At 39.4% G+C, this 17,077-nt stretch overlaps 2 protein-coding genes across 5 annotated transcripts in view; one reads left to right on the top strand and one right to left on the bottom strand.

Moving 5' to 3' along the window:
- The window catches only part of UNC50 (unc-50 inner nuclear membrane RNA binding protein), a 20,606-nt gene extending 13,929 nt beyond the window's left edge, over positions 1-6,677 (top strand). For 3 of the 4 annotated variants that reach the window (XM_025353621.1, XM_025353622.1, XM_025353623.1), the window contains exons 4-6: positions 4,384-4,523; positions 4,609-4,710; positions 6,338-6,677. In XM_025353621.1, the coding sequence (XP_025209406.1) occupies positions 4,384-4,523; positions 4,609-4,710; positions 6,338-6,474 (379 nt within the window). In that variant the 3' untranslated portion in view covers positions 6,475-6,677. Of the gene's footprint in view, positions 1-4,383; positions 4,524-4,608; positions 4,711-6,315 lie in introns of all 4 variants that reach the window. The other variant, XM_025353620.1, reaches the window with a different exon arrangement.
- Positions 6,678-7,296: 619 nt separating this feature from the next.
- Positions 7,297-17,077, bottom strand: part of MGAT4A (alpha-1,3-mannosyl-glycoprotein 4-beta-N-acetylglucosaminyltransferase A) — a 126,488-nt gene continuing 116,707 nt past the window's right edge. The window contains exons 14-15 of the mRNA XM_025353619.1: positions 13,910-14,022; positions 7,297-13,779 (exon numbers count right to left, since the gene is read on the bottom strand). Of these exons, the coding sequence (XP_025209404.1) occupies positions 13,753-13,779; positions 13,910-14,022 (140 nt within the window). The 3' untranslated portion in view covers positions 7,297-13,752. The remainder of the gene's footprint in view (positions 13,780-13,909; positions 14,023-17,077) is intronic.

Here is a 17,077-nt window from a genome sequence, read left to right as displayed (position 1 = left end):
TGGAGATTGCTTGAGGTCCACTCCAGACCCTGTTTGCCTGGGTATCAGCAGCAGAGGCTGCAGAAGATAGAATATTGCTGAACAGCGAGTGTACCTGTCTGATTCTTGCTTTGGAAGCTTCCTCTCAGGGTTGTACTCCACTGTGTGAGGTGTGGGGTGTTGGTCTGCCCCTAGTGGGGATGTCTCCCAGTTAGGCTACTCAGGGGTCAGGGACCCACTGGAGCAGTCAGTCTGTCCGTTCTCAGATCTCAGCCTCCGTGTTGGGAGATCCACTGCTCTCTTCAAAGCTGTCAGACAGAGTCGTTTGCGTCTGCAGAGGTTTCAGCTGCTTTTTGTTGTTGTTGTTGTTGTTGTTTAGCTGTGCCCTGTCCCCAGAGGTGGAGTCTCAGTTGAAAATGCAGAAATCACCTGTCTTCTGTGTCGCTCGCCATCTGTGAAACTCTTAGTCCCAGTCTCTTTATTTTGTAAAATTGAGTTAACTATTTTGTCCAATTTTTGAGAGAATTATGTTATGAAAAGTACCTGACACATAGTTAAGTGTTAAATATTTGGTAGTTACTAATATTTTAAGCAAAACTCTGCAACTATAACTTCTGATGATACCAGCCTTTTTTTTTTTGAGATGAAGTCTCACTCTGTCACCCAGGCTGGAGTGCAATGGTGCAATCTCAGCTCGCTGCAACCTCCACCTCCCGGGTTCAAGCAAATCTCCTGCTGCAGCGTCCCTGAGTAGCTGGGATTACAGGCACACTACCACCACACCCGGCTAATTTTTGTACTTTTAGTAGAGACGGGGTTTTGCCATGTTGGCTAGGCTGGTCTCGAACTCCTGACCTCAGGTAATCCTCCCACCTCGGCCTCCCAAAATGCTGGCATTACAGGTGTGAGCCACCATGCCTGGCCAATACCAGCCTTTTACAGGCGTAGCTCAGATATGCTAGTTCCATGCCAGACTACTTCAGTAAAGCAAATATCGTAGTAAACTGAGTCACAGAGATGTGTTGGTTCCCGGTGCATATTAAAATCATATTTACACTGTACTGTAGTCTTAAGTGTACAGTAGCACTATGGCTCTAAAAAGCAATGTACAGACTTTAAAATGCTTTATTGCTAGAAAACGCTGACACAGAGACGTGAAGTGAGCATATGTTGCTGGAAAAATGGCACAGGAAGACTTGCTGGACATGGTTGCCACAAACCTTCAATATGTAAAAATTAAAAAACTACTGTATCTCTGAGGTGCAGTACAGTGCAGTGTGGTAAAATGATATATGCCTGTATTTTTCTTTGTAACTTCTGACTAGTACAGCAGAACTTTTGTATATGCTAGTTAGCCAATAAATGCTGTGCACTGTTAACATAAATTCTAAAATCTGGCCTAGAATTAATACTAATGTAATCACGTATTCATTACCAAGAAATTCATGAAAAACAAATGGTGTATTTTGAAATTTCAATAAATAAGACTTTCAAAGGAATAGTTTCATTCATAATAAGCATTCTGCCATGAATCCAGTAATTCTGGAGGCCACTGTCTTAGTCTGTTCTCAGCGCTGCTATAAAGAAATACCTGAGACTGGGTAATTTATAAAGGAAAGAGGTTTAATTGACTCACAGTTCCGCATTGCTAGGGAGGCCTCAGGAAACTTACAGTCATGGCGGAAGGCAAAGGAGAAGCAGCCACCTTCCTCACAAGGTGGCAGGATGGAGTGAGTACAAGTGGGGGAAATGCCAAATGCTTATTAAACCATCGGATCTTGTGAGACTCACTGACTATCACGAGAACAGCATGGGGGAAGTTTATGTCCATCTGGCCCCACCCTTGACATATGGGAATTTCGGAGATTACTGTTCAAGATGAGATTTTGGGTTGGGGACACAGCCAAACCATATCAGCCACAGAAACCAAATCAACCTGGAGATTAGCACCTTTCATGTGAGTCTGTATCATAGTTCGAATTACATAGAAAGGGATTCCGTGTAGTTTTGAGAACCTGTGTTGTGTGAGGAACTAGAAGGAGAAATGACTGCATGTAATGATGACCATCACAGATGTATTACTGAAGCCAGCATAAGGAGGTGGTTTGTGGAGACGGGGAATAGTTGACTCCTGGCACCAGGAATTGCAAGTGCAGAGGCATAGAGGTGTGGAACAGCATGCTAGGTCTGGGAGCATAGGGTGACCCCGAGTGACTGGGGAAGAGATGTGACTACAGAAATTAGCCTTAATGCCATTCAGGAAAAAAATTGGACTTTATCTCATAGACTGCATGTTTGGGTTGGGGGCAGGAGGAGGTGGGGAGGTTTGAGGCTTTGAAGTAAGGAAATAATGTCAAACTCACACTTCAGGAAAAATCTTTTCCATGGCAGTGGAGGAGGCAAAAGTTGGAGTAGTGAGTGGGCAAGGCTGGATACACTTGCAGAGGTCTGCGTAGGAGTAGAGGAGGCCCAGATAGTATGGTGGTGATGGGAATAGAGAGGAGAAATGGATTCGAGAGCTTCCTGAGATAGCAAGGTATGAGGGGGGATCAGGAAGGGGGAGTAGGTGGGAGGCTCCTTTGGGATGGCCTGCAAGGTTTGGCCTTGGAGGACTGAGGAAGCAGCAGGTGCAGATGAAGCAGCCCTTGATGGCCTGTTGAGTTCAGGGAACTTGTTGAAGAGTGGAAAAGGTCAGTAGACACTGAGGTTGATGACTCTAGACCTAGAGGCAAGAGTCTGGGCCATGATGAGCCTCTGACTGGCGTTAATATGGAGCTGGGAGGTGAAAACCACAGTGCCTTGGAGTGCTCTCAGAAGGCACATCTGTCTTCTAGCGGAAAGACTCTCACTGAGGCCAGAAGCTTGGAAAGTGCCCATTTGGGATAAGCAGGGGAATAGGGGCAGCAGAGAACGTCTGCTTTCATAGAGGGTGCTCTTGGGGAGTGAGCTACATGTTGATTCCATACAATTTGAATGGCACACATTCTTGGCTAAAAAGGAAACTGTCTTGGTAAGCTCTAGTTTGTTCAGTATTGTTTTGGCATTTTCAGATAACTAAATGCAGGAACTGTTACCATTAGTATTGTACCATGTTTTTCATCTGTTTATTTTTCATTTTTATCCCCAGTGTCAGAATAGTATATTCTTAATTGTATCCTTGAGATGAAATGAAGTAATATATTAAAAAGTACATTGAATTTCCAATATATGTTTATAATACAACTTTTGTTCTTTGAAGATCTACTTTTCTATTACTTGGATATTTTACTTTTTATTCATCATTGAACTGAAAAACTAGCAGGCCATGTTGTAGAACAGTGACATACGCTTGAATAATTGTTCTTACGGCTGGATGTGTCACTCTTCCTAACTGCTTCTTACTATTTCATCCTCCTCTTAACAGGGGTCTTGGGCCTGTTCATTATCCACATTTTTTTGGTGACACGATTCAGGCCTGTGGCTTTAAATATTAATATCATCTACACACTGATGAGTTTATATCTCCAGTTTGGACTTGTCCTCTAAACTCTAGACATGGTATACAACTTTTTACTCTATACTAGTTGGCATCTTCAACATAACAGGTCCAAATTCAAACTTCCGCACACTCCTTCCCACCTCAAAACCAGTCTTCTCACAGCCAGCCCCACCTCAATTGAAGGCGGCTCCATCTTCCATTTGTTCAAGGCAGAAATCTCTCAGTCATCCTTGAGTCTTTTTTTCTCATACTGACATCCAATAATGTCGGGGCTCTACCTTCCGAGTATCATGTGTGCCACATCTCAGCACCTCCCCTGCCACCAGTCCCTCTGCTCATCTCTTCCTTGCTGTAGCCTTCTAACTGGCCTCTGCTTCCAGTGTTGTCTCTCGAGTCTGTTCTCAGATCAGCCACCAGGGAGGCTCTGTCAAGGCATTTAAGTCAAATAAGGCGTCTCATTTCACCAGGAATAAAAGCCAAAGATTGTAAAATGGCCACAGGCTCCATGAAACATGGAGTCAAACATGGATCCTGTGTGACCTGATGTTGGACCCAACCCTGTTTCTTCTCTGACTTCATTTCTTGCTCCTTTTCTTTCAGCACATTGGTCTTTTTACCATTCCTCAGACCTGCCAGGCACCATCACACTGTCCTTGGGTCTTTACCCAAATGTTACTTTATAACCCTCATATGTAAAATTGCATCTCAGGTTTGTATTCTCCACATTTCTCTACTGCTCTCTCTCTTTCCATAGTACCATGTAACATATTTATATCATGGTCAGTCTTCCTTCCTAGGTGGAAGGTAGGGATTTTTGTCTGTTTTGTTTACTGGTATAGCTCCAGATTTTAGAATGTCTGCCACATAGTAAGTAAACATTTACAGAATCAATTTTATTATGAAAGAAATTTTAATTTTGCTCTTAGGTTCATCTCTAACAAGTATTTAGTGAAACGACAGAGCAGAGACTATGATGTGGAATGGGGCTATGCTTTTGATGTGCATCTCAATGCTTTTTATCCACTCCTGGTCATTTTGCATTTTATCCAGCTTTTTTTCATCAACCGTAAGTAGCAGTTACTTAGAATATTATCCAAGTCTTCACTGCATGCATTGGTGAAGGGACTCATGGTCTGCATCTCTTCTGGCAGATGTTATCCTGACAGACACATTTATTGGATATTTAGTTGGAAACACCTTATGGTTGGTTGCAGTTGGCTATTATATCTATGTCACTTTCCTGGGATACAGTGGTAAGTAATTTTTTAAAATGTTTTTGGGTGAGAACATAGGAAGAGGGGGAAAGTTGTAACAGTAATACTAATAGCTTGCTTTTATGGAACACTTACAGGCACTGTCCTAAATATTTTATGTGCATTATCTCATTTAATCTTCATAATTACACAGGTTTACTTGTTTCTGGTTTTCAAATGAGGAAACTGAGGCACAGAGATTAAGCAGCTTACCCATGGTCATGCAGCTAGAAAATGGCCTAGCTGGAATATAACAGATTTTATACTTTGAAGGAGCCATGTTAAACCATACTGGTTATCTCCAAATGACTTGCAGGAATCCAAGACCATTCGCTCCTCCTCTTCTCCCATGCTTTCAGGTTGTGGGTCACCAGCCGGAGGGTAGAGCGAAGAAAGGTGGGACCCAGAATCTTGTTACACAGGTCTATGAACTGAAGTTCTCTAAAGCCTTTGGAGTCATACTTCTCGCCCCCTTTTTAGTTTTCTTGATTACCGTATGGTTCTGTAGACGATCACAGAAGATCGGGCCCAGCATTTATTGTCCTCAGGACATGTTTGCAGATTTACTCTTAAATCCTGTTGTCAGTTCATTTTTCTTAATATGAATGAGGAACATACATTATTTTTCATTTATGTTAAGAAATGATCTCCATTAAATAAAGCCAAATAAAATCTAGAGACTGCACTGTATGTTTCTTAGCCCTTCCTTTCCTGTTACTGTGGATGGTTCGGGCCTAACTGTAAATACAGATGGCTTTGACTGTGCCTGGCTCCAGAGTTGTTCCCACCCCCATTCTCTCCCCTTTCGGCTGGTTGGCCAGGGAACACTTAACCCCTTCATTGTAATGCTTTGTTTGGGGAGTGCTTTCTCTAGTCCAGGGGAGATGTTTGTGCCATTTCTAATGAATTTGGAAAGTGTTTTGTGATGAGAACACTGCAGCACTGTGGTTTCTCTAAGTGGTTATTTGAACACTGCTCCTAACTCCTATACCACTTAGAATAGTTGGAGTACAGCTCAGTTTCTGTTTAAGACCTTCCTGTATGAGAAATACTCAGGTCAGGATGCATGGGGTAGGGTCCTGCCAACTAACCAGTGACCAAGAAACATCAGTATTTGGAGCCAGATTTTTATATTTAAGAGTTTCAGTTCTTTTTGAAGCCTGGGCTACTAGTTGAGCTCACACCTTCTTAAAGTGGGGGTATAATGCTTTACACTGGAAAATCTCAAATAGCTAAAAGATATTTTCCTATATCATCCATCTCTGTACTTGAAGTTGGACTCCTAGAGGCTTCTGAGGCAGTCACAAGTTTCAGTTCACCACTGTTTTCATGAATATTATTTGTGATATTTCTCCCTCACTGTTAACCTCTCTTGGTCCAGTGTATGTCCCACTCAGTCTCTGTACTGAAATAATTCCTCTCCTAGGTTTCTTCCCAGCCCTAGACAAGAAGGAAACAGCACAGAGGGGTTGGGAGGAGTAGTCTAGTTCTGGGTATAAATAGCATAATCTTACTGATTCAAAAGATGCATTCCCTTCCACCCCACATGTTGAAGTAAGCTGTCTTTCAAAATGTTCATTTGTCATTTTTTTTTTTTTTAATCAGTTTGGATTCCTTTCTTTTCCAGCATTGCCATTTTTGAAAAATACAGTAATTCTTCTGTATCCATTTGCACCTCTGACTCTGCTCTACGGGCTCTCCCTGGCACTGGGCTGGAACTTCACCCATACTCTGTGTTCTTTCTATAAGTACAGAGTGAAGTAAAGTGAGAATATTCAATCATAACTGTGTCAACAGTATTGTGAAGTGATCATTTCTTGTAAAACTTGTAAATAAACGATCTTTGTAGATATCTTAAAGGTGTAAAGTTTGCAAATTTGAAGAAATATATATTAACACTGTGGTCAGGTACATTCCTTAAAACTAATTAAATGTACATTTCTGTAATAAATATTTTTTAAACTAAAGCATGTGTGTTCACTCTAATATTTGCAAACCTAAGAGCTACATGTAAAATGCTAAGGGCATGGGGAAAACATGTAAAACAACATGAATTAAGTATTTTTGAAAGAGTATCTAATTGGAGAACAAGGGAATAATCATCCAGCCCCATCTCTCTCCTGTTGACAAAAATGCATAATCTCCATTTCTAATGAGCTGTATTGTAAATATTTAGATAAACCACATGATCCCTTCTAACCTTCAGAATTCTCTTTAACCTGTAGTATCCCTCAAACGGGGGTCACTGTACTTCAGGCCCTAAGCATCATTAGTAGCATTTTCTACATTAAAAACTTACTAGCCCCTAAATATTTTAGATCAAAGAGGCCCAGGTAGCTACTCTTATTTTAGGAACTGTATAGTGCATATAATAAAGTGAACATCAGCATAATATTCATCATCACTGTCTTCACAGTAAGGCTTTTTTCCCCCTTTAAAGACTTTACAAAACCCAAATAAAGAATCCACTCTTTTTTCTAACTGAAAATGGATAACTAGTATGTATCAGTGTTAAACAAAATTAATAATAAAATACTACTCATTAAGTTTCACCTGTTTTTATTAGAAGGAATCTTGAATTCAACATGGCTTTTTAAACTTCTTTATTTCAAATACACATGAACGGTCGTGGCACAGAAAAACAGTGATGAAAGGCACAATCAACAGGACCAGTTATTAGGTTTTCAATTATAGCAGCAAATCTGAAAATAAATAATCTTCCTTTAAAAATCCAACAAGTACCTAAAATATTACTACAGATACGAATCATTCAGCCAATGAAGACATTTTAAGGAAAATATATACAATACATTTAAGGAAAAAAAAAAAAGAATCTGGTACAACCTGGCAAGGAGATTCCTCAGGCAGCTTCTCTAAGGGATGCTTCCAGAAACATCCCCTAATGCAAAGACAACCTTTCCAAAGTGTTCTGAATGGGACACTTCAGTTTTTTCATTCCATAAATGAAACACAGTTGTTATACTATGCTGATTTCTAAATCTTTCTTAGAAAACATTACTGCCTACACTGAAATGAAAAGTATCAAATCTACTGGCAGTGCATCTTACAGTACTGTCGATAGCAGCCATTTTTAAGGCTCAGAGAATATGTCTTCAAAAGATATTTTCACCAAATTTGAGCACACACTGAGCATTTCAAATAAATAATGGAATGCTAATCAAGCAAAAGTACCAAACCCTTGGATCCAGGACAGTTTGCTAATTACTAACACAATGAAACAGCTAGGAGCAAGTGACACATAAAATAGCCTCCCTAAAGTCCAAGAGTATTAAAATATTCCCCACAACAAAAACAATCTTCATTTAAGAACAATGTTAGCACCACTATTTTTTTTTTCCACAATTTTTACTGCAACGTTAACAGTGGGAAGGATACTTCGCGCAAAGTGCCTTCCCGTCAATGCTCAGTTTACTTTCTTGAATAAGGTCTTCTAAATTCTCAGCTCAGACGCACTCTGGAGTGCCAGCTTGCTCACTCCCGTCTGTTCCTTTGAAAAGGATCTAGTTAGTGCCCAAACCGGTGAAGGAGTGTTTCAGGTAAGAAGAGAGGAGTTTATATATAGGTGTTGATACAGATATGTATAACAAAATCCTCAGTTTGGTTGGGTCTTTAAAAAATATCTTTTTAGCATTGTATGATCACATGCACTAAAGAAAGTAAGCATACTAGTTATCGTAGCATATAAGATCAATAATTTAAAATGCACAACTACGAAAGTCAAAATTTTACACACTATAAATATTGCAACATAGCTTGAAAAAGTTCCTTTTCTATAAAGGGATTGGATTGGATAAAGTTCCCTTAAAACATTAAGGTATGATTATGACTCATATTTCTTAACTTTTGACAGTCTTAACCTCTCATTTTCTTTCTTTTAGTTCTACTTGTCTTGTATCAAGGCCATGGCAATACAGTAAAAATAAGCACAGAAATTAATGGACAAAATAAAACTTCATTAGCAATTAATGGCTTGGAAGCAGAGAGGTATTTGCAAAACATTCTCAAACTGCAAACATTTGGCTGGCCCATACAGGATTTGATCTGTTCTAGATGATAAAAAGAGAAACTAAGTTTTGGTTAAAAAAAATTAAGTCCCTCGATAAACAGTAGATTATCTGATCTCTACAAGGCCAAGGTTGTTTTTGCTCTTAATGTTGTATCTAAAATACCACTGTTAATCACTCTTGAATTTACTTCTGACAGGCTCAGAGCAGTCTAAATCAGCATAAAGTAACACCTCTTCTAGAAATAAAAAAGATTCATTATACACTGTTTCAGTCCTATTCCTATAGTCTCATTCTAGCAGTTCCTTTACAAAACGCTACTCAGTAAGATGCTGCAACTTTGCCAACAAACGTCCAATGAAGACGAACTGAGATCTCTGGCAAGAGAACATCCCCAACGAGGTCCAGGTACATGCCTTGCTACTGAAGACTTTATTCATGCATTTACCAAGAAAGATCCAGCATACTACAGGGAATCAAGTACGAAGAGTTCCTCTTTACCTCTTTTAAAATACTGTATTCATTTCCTATTCCGACATAACAAATTTGCCACAAATTTAGCAGCTTAAAACACCACTGATTTATTCTCTCATAGTTCTGTAGGTCAGAAGTCCAAGCAGGCTTCACTGAGTTCTCGGCTTAGGGTCTCACAAGGCTGGACTCAAAGTGTTGGCCAGGCTGGGTCTTACCTGGAGACTGGAGATGAATGCCTTTCCAAGCCCATGAATGAGCTGAATTCAGTTCCCGTGGCTGTAGGACTGCAGTTCCCAGCTCCCTGGGCTATTAGCCAAGGCCTCTCTCAGCTCCTTAAAGCCACGTGCATTCTTTCTCATGCAGCCCCTACCTTAAAACAGCAATGGTGCCTGGGGTCCTTCTGCTTTGTCTCAGACTTCTGCTACCAGCCCGAGGAAACACTCTGCTTCTAAAGGAGTCACAAGATTTGATTAGCCACCCCCAGACAGTCTTCCTTTTGCTACATAACATGATATAATCATGGATCAAACAGGTTCCACCCATGCTCAGAGGGGGAGGATATTGTACAAGGTCATTGGCAGGGGTGTCAGTAGGGGTCATTCTTAGAAATTTGCGCACCACAAATATACACTGCTATTCACTAGAACAATCTCCAAATGTGCTGTTTCCACATAACCAATCTTTTCTTTGAGGGACAGCACTGTTGGGAGACAACCTCTTTTTCATTATTATGATAGATTTTTTAAAGGCCTTCATAATTTTGCTTATAGTTTTAAAAATAACAACACCTTCTAATTATTTACTAGTGCAACCACTGATTTGAGAAGCTATACACTTTGTTTCAAGGTATTCAACCATCTCCAATGCTTGAATAAATACACACATACGTATCTACAAGCCTGTGTGCTAAATAATCCTTTGTGTTCACTTTTTCCAAAGCTTTTCAATCACATTGTCTGTTCTGACTACACAGTATGGTACACAGTATGGTACAGTGCATGATGTGGAGAATGCATGAGACTAAGATAAAGAACTTAAATCTTACATCTTAGAATTCTAGAAATGGGTCCTCGGCTTTCTCTTCTCACCCAAAATACTCATCATCATTTGCGTTATGTTCTATTCCCATGTCTGCTTTTAACCTCATAAGGAGAATGTATTAATCGTGGTTTCTAAACTGTTCATAACGAGCACTCTGGACACAGTACTGGTCAACAGAGCTCTCTGCGGCGATGGAAAAGTTCTGCGTCCGTGGTGTCCAGTGTGGTGGCCACTAGCCCCACATGGCCACTAAATACTTGGAATGTCACTAGTGCGTGTGATGGCAGAACCGGGTAAAAAAAAAATTATTTTAACAGCCCCCATGTGTCTACTGGCTGTATGTGTTTTTAAAACTAGTCCCAACCTTTGACACTTTTTCCATTTCCTATTTTGGTAAAATGGTTCAGTGCCCTCTCAAGGCAGAGTATTTACCTTCTTCCAGTTCCAGGGACTCTTCCCCTCCCTTAATCTTCTGCCCTCACACTGCTCTTAAGGGCGACCACTACAATTTCTTGCTGGGGAAAGCATGGCTGCTTCTACTAGTTGAGTACAGAACTGGGCAGAACAGAGGGAGTAACCAACAGTGAGAGGCCCTGAGCACCCATCACAGGAGAGGACAGATGAGCAGTATGAGCTGCAGGCTCGCCTCAGGAACCTGAAATCTGGTGAGAGAGACAACACACACCATACACACAAACTTATCCACAAACAGTCAAAAACTAGACAGCTGATTGTGTATGCAAGAGTATGGCAACAACAGCAGGGAGAGGGAGTTAAGAGAGAGAAAGTGGGCTGGGCATGGTGGCATACACCTATAATCCCAGCACTTTGGGAGGCTGAGGCAGGAGGATTGCTTGAGACTGGAGGTCAAGGCTGCAGTGAGCTATTGAGAGCATCACTGCACTCCAGCCTGGGCAACAAAGTGAGACCCTGTCTCAAAAATAATACAAAATAGTAATTTTTAAAAAAAGAGAAAGAGGAGGGCAGCTGGAAAAACTGGTCCCACATCCAGATTGGTCCGCCTGCCTTGTGCCTGGCCCACCCTAGGCACTGGTAGATTCATGGGGAGGGAAGTACAAGAAAGTCCTGGAATGATAGGAAAGATTTGACTAAAAGGAGTCTTGGGAACAAGAATGAGTTTCTTAGGAACAGGTAGGCTGATGCTGGGAGGGGAAACTGCATGAAAACAGGGAAAAGTGAGCCAGGCAGACTGTCTTTAAAGAAGTTGTAACAGATCACACCAGGTGCTGCACTAACTTTTTCCTCCCTAGATTTCCAGCACATGGTCTTTCTTCATGAAACCAGAGTTGGCAACTGAGGAACCAGGGACCCAAGGGGACTCCTAAGCCCACCTGCACAGATTTTTACCTCTCGTCACTCAGTTATTTTTGCGGTCATTTAGTACGCCAAGCTGATGGCAAAATTTTATGATGAAAGGTTATTCCTGTCTTTGAATGAAATTTGCTTGTGGGCACTGGGCCAAGGAAATTTGAGAAGAAAAAAATTCAAGAAAGTGAAAAGTAAATTTAAAACATCCTAATAAAAAAATTTCAACTGGCCTTTAACTGACATAAAAATCATTTTTGGCAACGTGATTGACTTTTCAATCAAGAAAAGTAGCTAAAAATTGTAGCCACATGGAGTGATGGAAATAATTGTACTGTATCAGTGTTTCCAAACGTTTGCACTTCCTAACACTGCACAGGAAATGAAGCTATTTGATGCTGTTGGTTCAGCACATTGGGTAACTAGATGAAGCTCCTCCAGGTTAGAGGCCGCCAGCTGGAACCTTGCCCCAACGCTAGGCCCCAGCTGGCGGCCACTCTGAAAGCTCAGCAGAATCCATCTCTGCCCATCTGCAACCAACCTGCAACCCACTTGTGGCACCCCAGTGTGTCCAGCAGACTGGCTGGGAACTGATGTTGATCATTCATCTTTTTTTTTTTTTTGAAATGGAGTCTTGCTCTGTTGCCCAGGCTGGAGTGCAGTGGCGCAATCTGTGCTCACTGCCAGCTCCGCCTCCCGGGTTCCCGCCATTCTCCTGCCTCAGCCTCCTGAGTAGCTGGGACTACAGGCGCCCGCCACCACGCCTGGCTAATTTTTTTTTTTTTTTTGTATTTTTAGTAGAGACGGTGTTTCACCGTGTTAGCCAGGATGGTCTCCATCTCCTGACCTCGTGATCTGCCCCCCTCAGCCTCCCAAAGTGCCGGGATTACAGGCGTGAGCCACCACGCCTGGCCAACAACTCATCATTTTTTAAAAGGACTTTTATAAAGATCACTGATTGCGGAGACCAGTAATATTCTTTGTTTATAGCGGTAATATCATTTGGAATTGCATGTTTGAGAGTAATAAGTACGCTCTCCTGGACACGGGACTCACTTAGCAGTTCATACTACAGTAAAATCATTTTGGAAAATATACTACTACTAATCTATTTCGCCAAAAACCAATATTACAATTTTTCTTTAAAATTATACCAATTATGACTCATACAATAGCAACACCTAGAAAACATTGGTCAGAACTCATCAAATGAGTGCAGATATAAAAGAATCAACAGGAGATAATGCACCTAATTCATGGATTAAAGACAAAGATTAAAAACGAAAGAAGAGTTTGTCATTTTACACATCAGAGGAAATATAATAAGTTAAGTCTACAATAATCTGGGTTGAATGCATCACACTTACACATTGAAAATTTATCAGACTGACTTTCTGTGGCTATACACCATACACAGTACAGTAAAGTAACCCCCAGGAAGGACATTAGTCTTTAAAATCTTGGCTTTTAAGGAATGACAAATGTCTTTGAAAATATTTTGTTCAGTCACTGTGATTATAAAAGTACTTCAGTTAAGAAATCCATCTATAATCAATCTTAAATGGCAGTGTATTTGAAAAATGGCATTGATTTGTAATGTTTGCATTTCCAAAGAAAAATATAGAAAGAACTTAAAAAAGCAAGGTAACTGGTTTTCAAAAAAAGTATCGATTCAAAAATCTACTGCACAAAAATATGTACTTCTTAAGTGTTTCTAATAAATTAATTCCATAACATTTTTATGTATATTTATATATATATATATAATCCCTGATAATCTATAAAAGAGGGTCTATAATAGTAAAATAAGTGAACCTCAAAAGTACCCCCTTCATAAAATGTATGCAACATTAGTTTTTCTCAAATTTAAGGAATGTAACAATATGTACAACTCTTATGTATTAGTATAATACCAAAATAGTACAAGTCATATTAACAGGCTGTCATAATTGAAAAATGTTTGAGTCAAGTTAAAATCGGAGGACAGCTTAGTTTCAAACGAATACAATTATTATGGGAGATTCACTTTCCAAGTGGAAATGACAATTGTCTTATCTACAGTAGATTTCACAAGAGGTAGTGTTCAAGTAGAAATAAAAAAAAAAAAAGATACATGCTTGACTATCTTTAATTAACAAATTCACAGGAAAAAATGTGTTGGTTTCTCAGCAGATGATCACTTGGTGGCTTTTTTAATATGAATCTGAAATACAAAATCATAAAAGGTATGATAAAGCTGTTAATTCTCAATTCCAAAAAGGCCTTAAATACAAAATAAAAACATAATAAAAATGTAGTTTCTAAGCTGTTTCACTGATTTGATATATGCTTACCTCATTAAGAATGGCCCAAACAGCAGAATTCTGAATAACTGAAAGTCGAAAGGCTGAAATGGGATTGAGACTTGGATCCACCATTCCTTCTGCAACACCATTCTCAAATTTTCCTTCAAAATAAAAATCAATACTTGTTGGACACACTGAGATAAGCAAACATAAAATATCACTGAGTTAAGGCAGGAAAGGAATACACCAAAATATTTCTAGTCGATGTCTTTTGACAGGGCATGGGTAATTTCCTTCCCCCTTCTTTCTACTTTTGTTCAGCCTTTATATTTTTCATGAAGAAGTGCATATTTAAAAACTTCACAGGCAATTTACTTAATTAGGCAGAGCTATACTTTTTCTCACTACAAATTAAAAAACAAAAATATATTTGTTCTTACATCAACAATGTTTTAACCTATAGGTTTTTTTGTAAATTGTGATTTACCTAAATCTTACCAAAATATAATCTGTACCATTATGCACTCTTATTGCTTTGAATGTTAATAACAAATTTTGATTTGTGAATTAAATATGCACACAGTTGTTCACCTTGAGCAAGGACTCAATACAAGTGTATTCTTTCCAAAGGCACATTTAGAAGGAATTAAGAAATAACGCCTCCTCTATACAGTTCAATATAAAACTCCATTATAATGATAAGCTAAAATAGGCTCTCCTATAAAAACAAAGACCAAGAACCAGACAAGGTAACGTACTCTGTACCACCTTTCTTTATATAAGGAATAATATCCATCTTAAAACAAAATAAAAAAATGTTGTCAGAAAAGTGACAAGAAAACGGTTCATCGTGGGCCAAATTCCTTTAAGCCAATGGTTGGTAAACTTTTTCTATAAAGGACAGTCCTTGTGGGCCAAGAGGAATTTTGAGATTACTATGTAGGGTAATATATACAGGAAGAGAGAAAAAAATTTTTTCACAAATCTGAGGTGGAAATTCAATATATAATGATAACTGAATACAATATATAGTTTTTGGTAATCTAGGTATACCAAGGAGAACATAATTCCTTTCAGGAGTATAACATTTCACTTAATTGGGGTTCAAAGTTAATGTTCCCTATAATCAAAACTGACTGCAAATGTTCCCTTGTTATTGCTGATTTATAATGATATTTTATATACATCTTTGAAACATTCTTTCACACAGCCTAGGTGCTGCCTAATACTGATATCAATCCACAAACACACGATTTTACTGGGGCACACGCATCCCTTGGGAGGCATTTATGGAATTCGATTTGGTTTTCCTTTTGGTATATTATTAGCCTTCTGGTATATTATTACACTGCAGATGAATCATTTCCAATTGAGATTTAGGTGAAGTTCCTCAATTCAATGGATTTTGAGATATGGAAATTTCTCTTTCATTTGTATTGAGGTCCAAAACCACTGCTGGGACCATAGTTTGAGCTTGGAAAGTGCATCTGCCGTAAATTTGTGTGGGATGGAGATCTTGCTTCCTGTTTTAACTTTTGACAACATGAAAAATGTATAAAAAGCTTGATGGTACTTCAAGTCCAATGTTAACTAACTGTCATTACAATGATTTGACTGCAATGTAAGTTTTGCATATAAGCACCATTTTGTCTTGTAATTTTAGGTTGAATTCATTAAGAAACAATATTAAGTATGCAGCAAAAACTAATTTTCTTTTTTTTCTTTGAGATAGAGTCTCACTCTGTCACCCAAGCTGGAGTGTGACGGCACAAGTCTCACTCTGTCACCCAAGCTGGAGTGTGATGGCACAATCTCGGCTTACTGTAACCTCCACTTCCCAGGTTCAAGTGATCCTCCCACCTCAGCCTCCGGAGAAGCTGGGATTACAGGCATGTGCTACCACACACGGCTAATTTTTGTATCTTTATTAGCGATGGGGTTTCACCATGCTGGCCAGGCTGGTCTTGGACCTGTGACCTCAAGTGATCCACCTGCCTCGGCCTCCCAAAGTGCTGGGATCACAAGCGTTAGCCACCATGCCCAGTCTAGCAAAAATGAATTTTCAAAGTGATAATAGTTGTTGAGGGAAGTTCTCATTTGGGAAAATTTCAATCTTGGTCCTGAACTCAAAAAAACTGCAGTAAATCTTTACCACTGCTAAGCCACTGAACTGCTGTGTGGCAGGGCAAGTCAGGATATTCAGTTCCTATTTCTGACAAAAATTCACAGCATCTGTGATGGCTAAGTCCATGAGAGTGAATAAGGTTCACTGTTGACACTTTGGTTCAATGACATATGACACATTCACATCTTTTCTGCAAAGTACCTGGCTGATGAATAATAAAATAAATAACGATAGGCTTTAAATACCTTACATTTTCTCAAGTTTTATAAATTAATGCAACTAAGCCATCTTCTCCACACATTTTTTTTTTTTTTAACCACCATTTGGTGTAGCACATCTTAGCAGATTCTACTTCAGGTTTTACTGAATTTGTGTTTTCTCAGCCTGTGTGAAAATACTCTTCTCTGTAGTTGTTCCAAACTGACTATTTATGGGGACCAACTCTTCAGTCTCTTCAGCCTTGGCATTGATTCTAAGTAACAATTGAGCAGTACCAGTGATAACTCCATCAACTCCTCAGGAGCCAAGAGAAACACTCAAAATAATCTGCTTTGCTTTTTGACTACTGATATTGCTCCCAATGTCCTTAAGTCTTCAAGCAATTGTTATTGCTGAAAGCCTCCTATCCTTAAATAAGTTTACTTTCTCAGCTGCTGCTACTAAACATGATTTAATTAACTCATGATTGGTAAGTGGTTTTTCTTGCTTAGCTAAAAAATGAGCCACTTGAAATATCACTTTGGGAACGGCCTCATTTGTATTTTTAGTGAAGAAATTCTGCTGTGATGAGATATTCCATTCTAACTTTCCAGCTTTTCTGACCACTGCTTTCCCGTGAGTTGGGAATATCGTTGTATTTAGCCTAATAACACACAGCTCTCACGTAACTGCACAATAACTACAATAACTTGCCAACAATTTTGTAAAATAACCCACATTCTACTGTGTTAAAAGCCACAATGCTCAAAATCTACTCTTCTTGCTTTGAGGATGGATAAGTACTTGTAATTTTTTTAAGTCACAGCACCATGATATGTGTGGCTCTCAAAATACTGTCCAATTATAAATGCATCATTGTGCAGCAGTGCGAA

Source organism: Theropithecus gelada, chromosome 13 (assembly GCF_003255815.1).
Source record: "Theropithecus gelada isolate Dixy chromosome 13, Tgel_1.0, whole genome shotgun sequence".
Lineage (NCBI taxonomy): Eukaryota > Metazoa > Chordata > Mammalia > Primates > Cercopithecidae > Theropithecus > Theropithecus gelada.
This window is presented reverse-complemented; position numbering and strand designations above follow the sequence as displayed.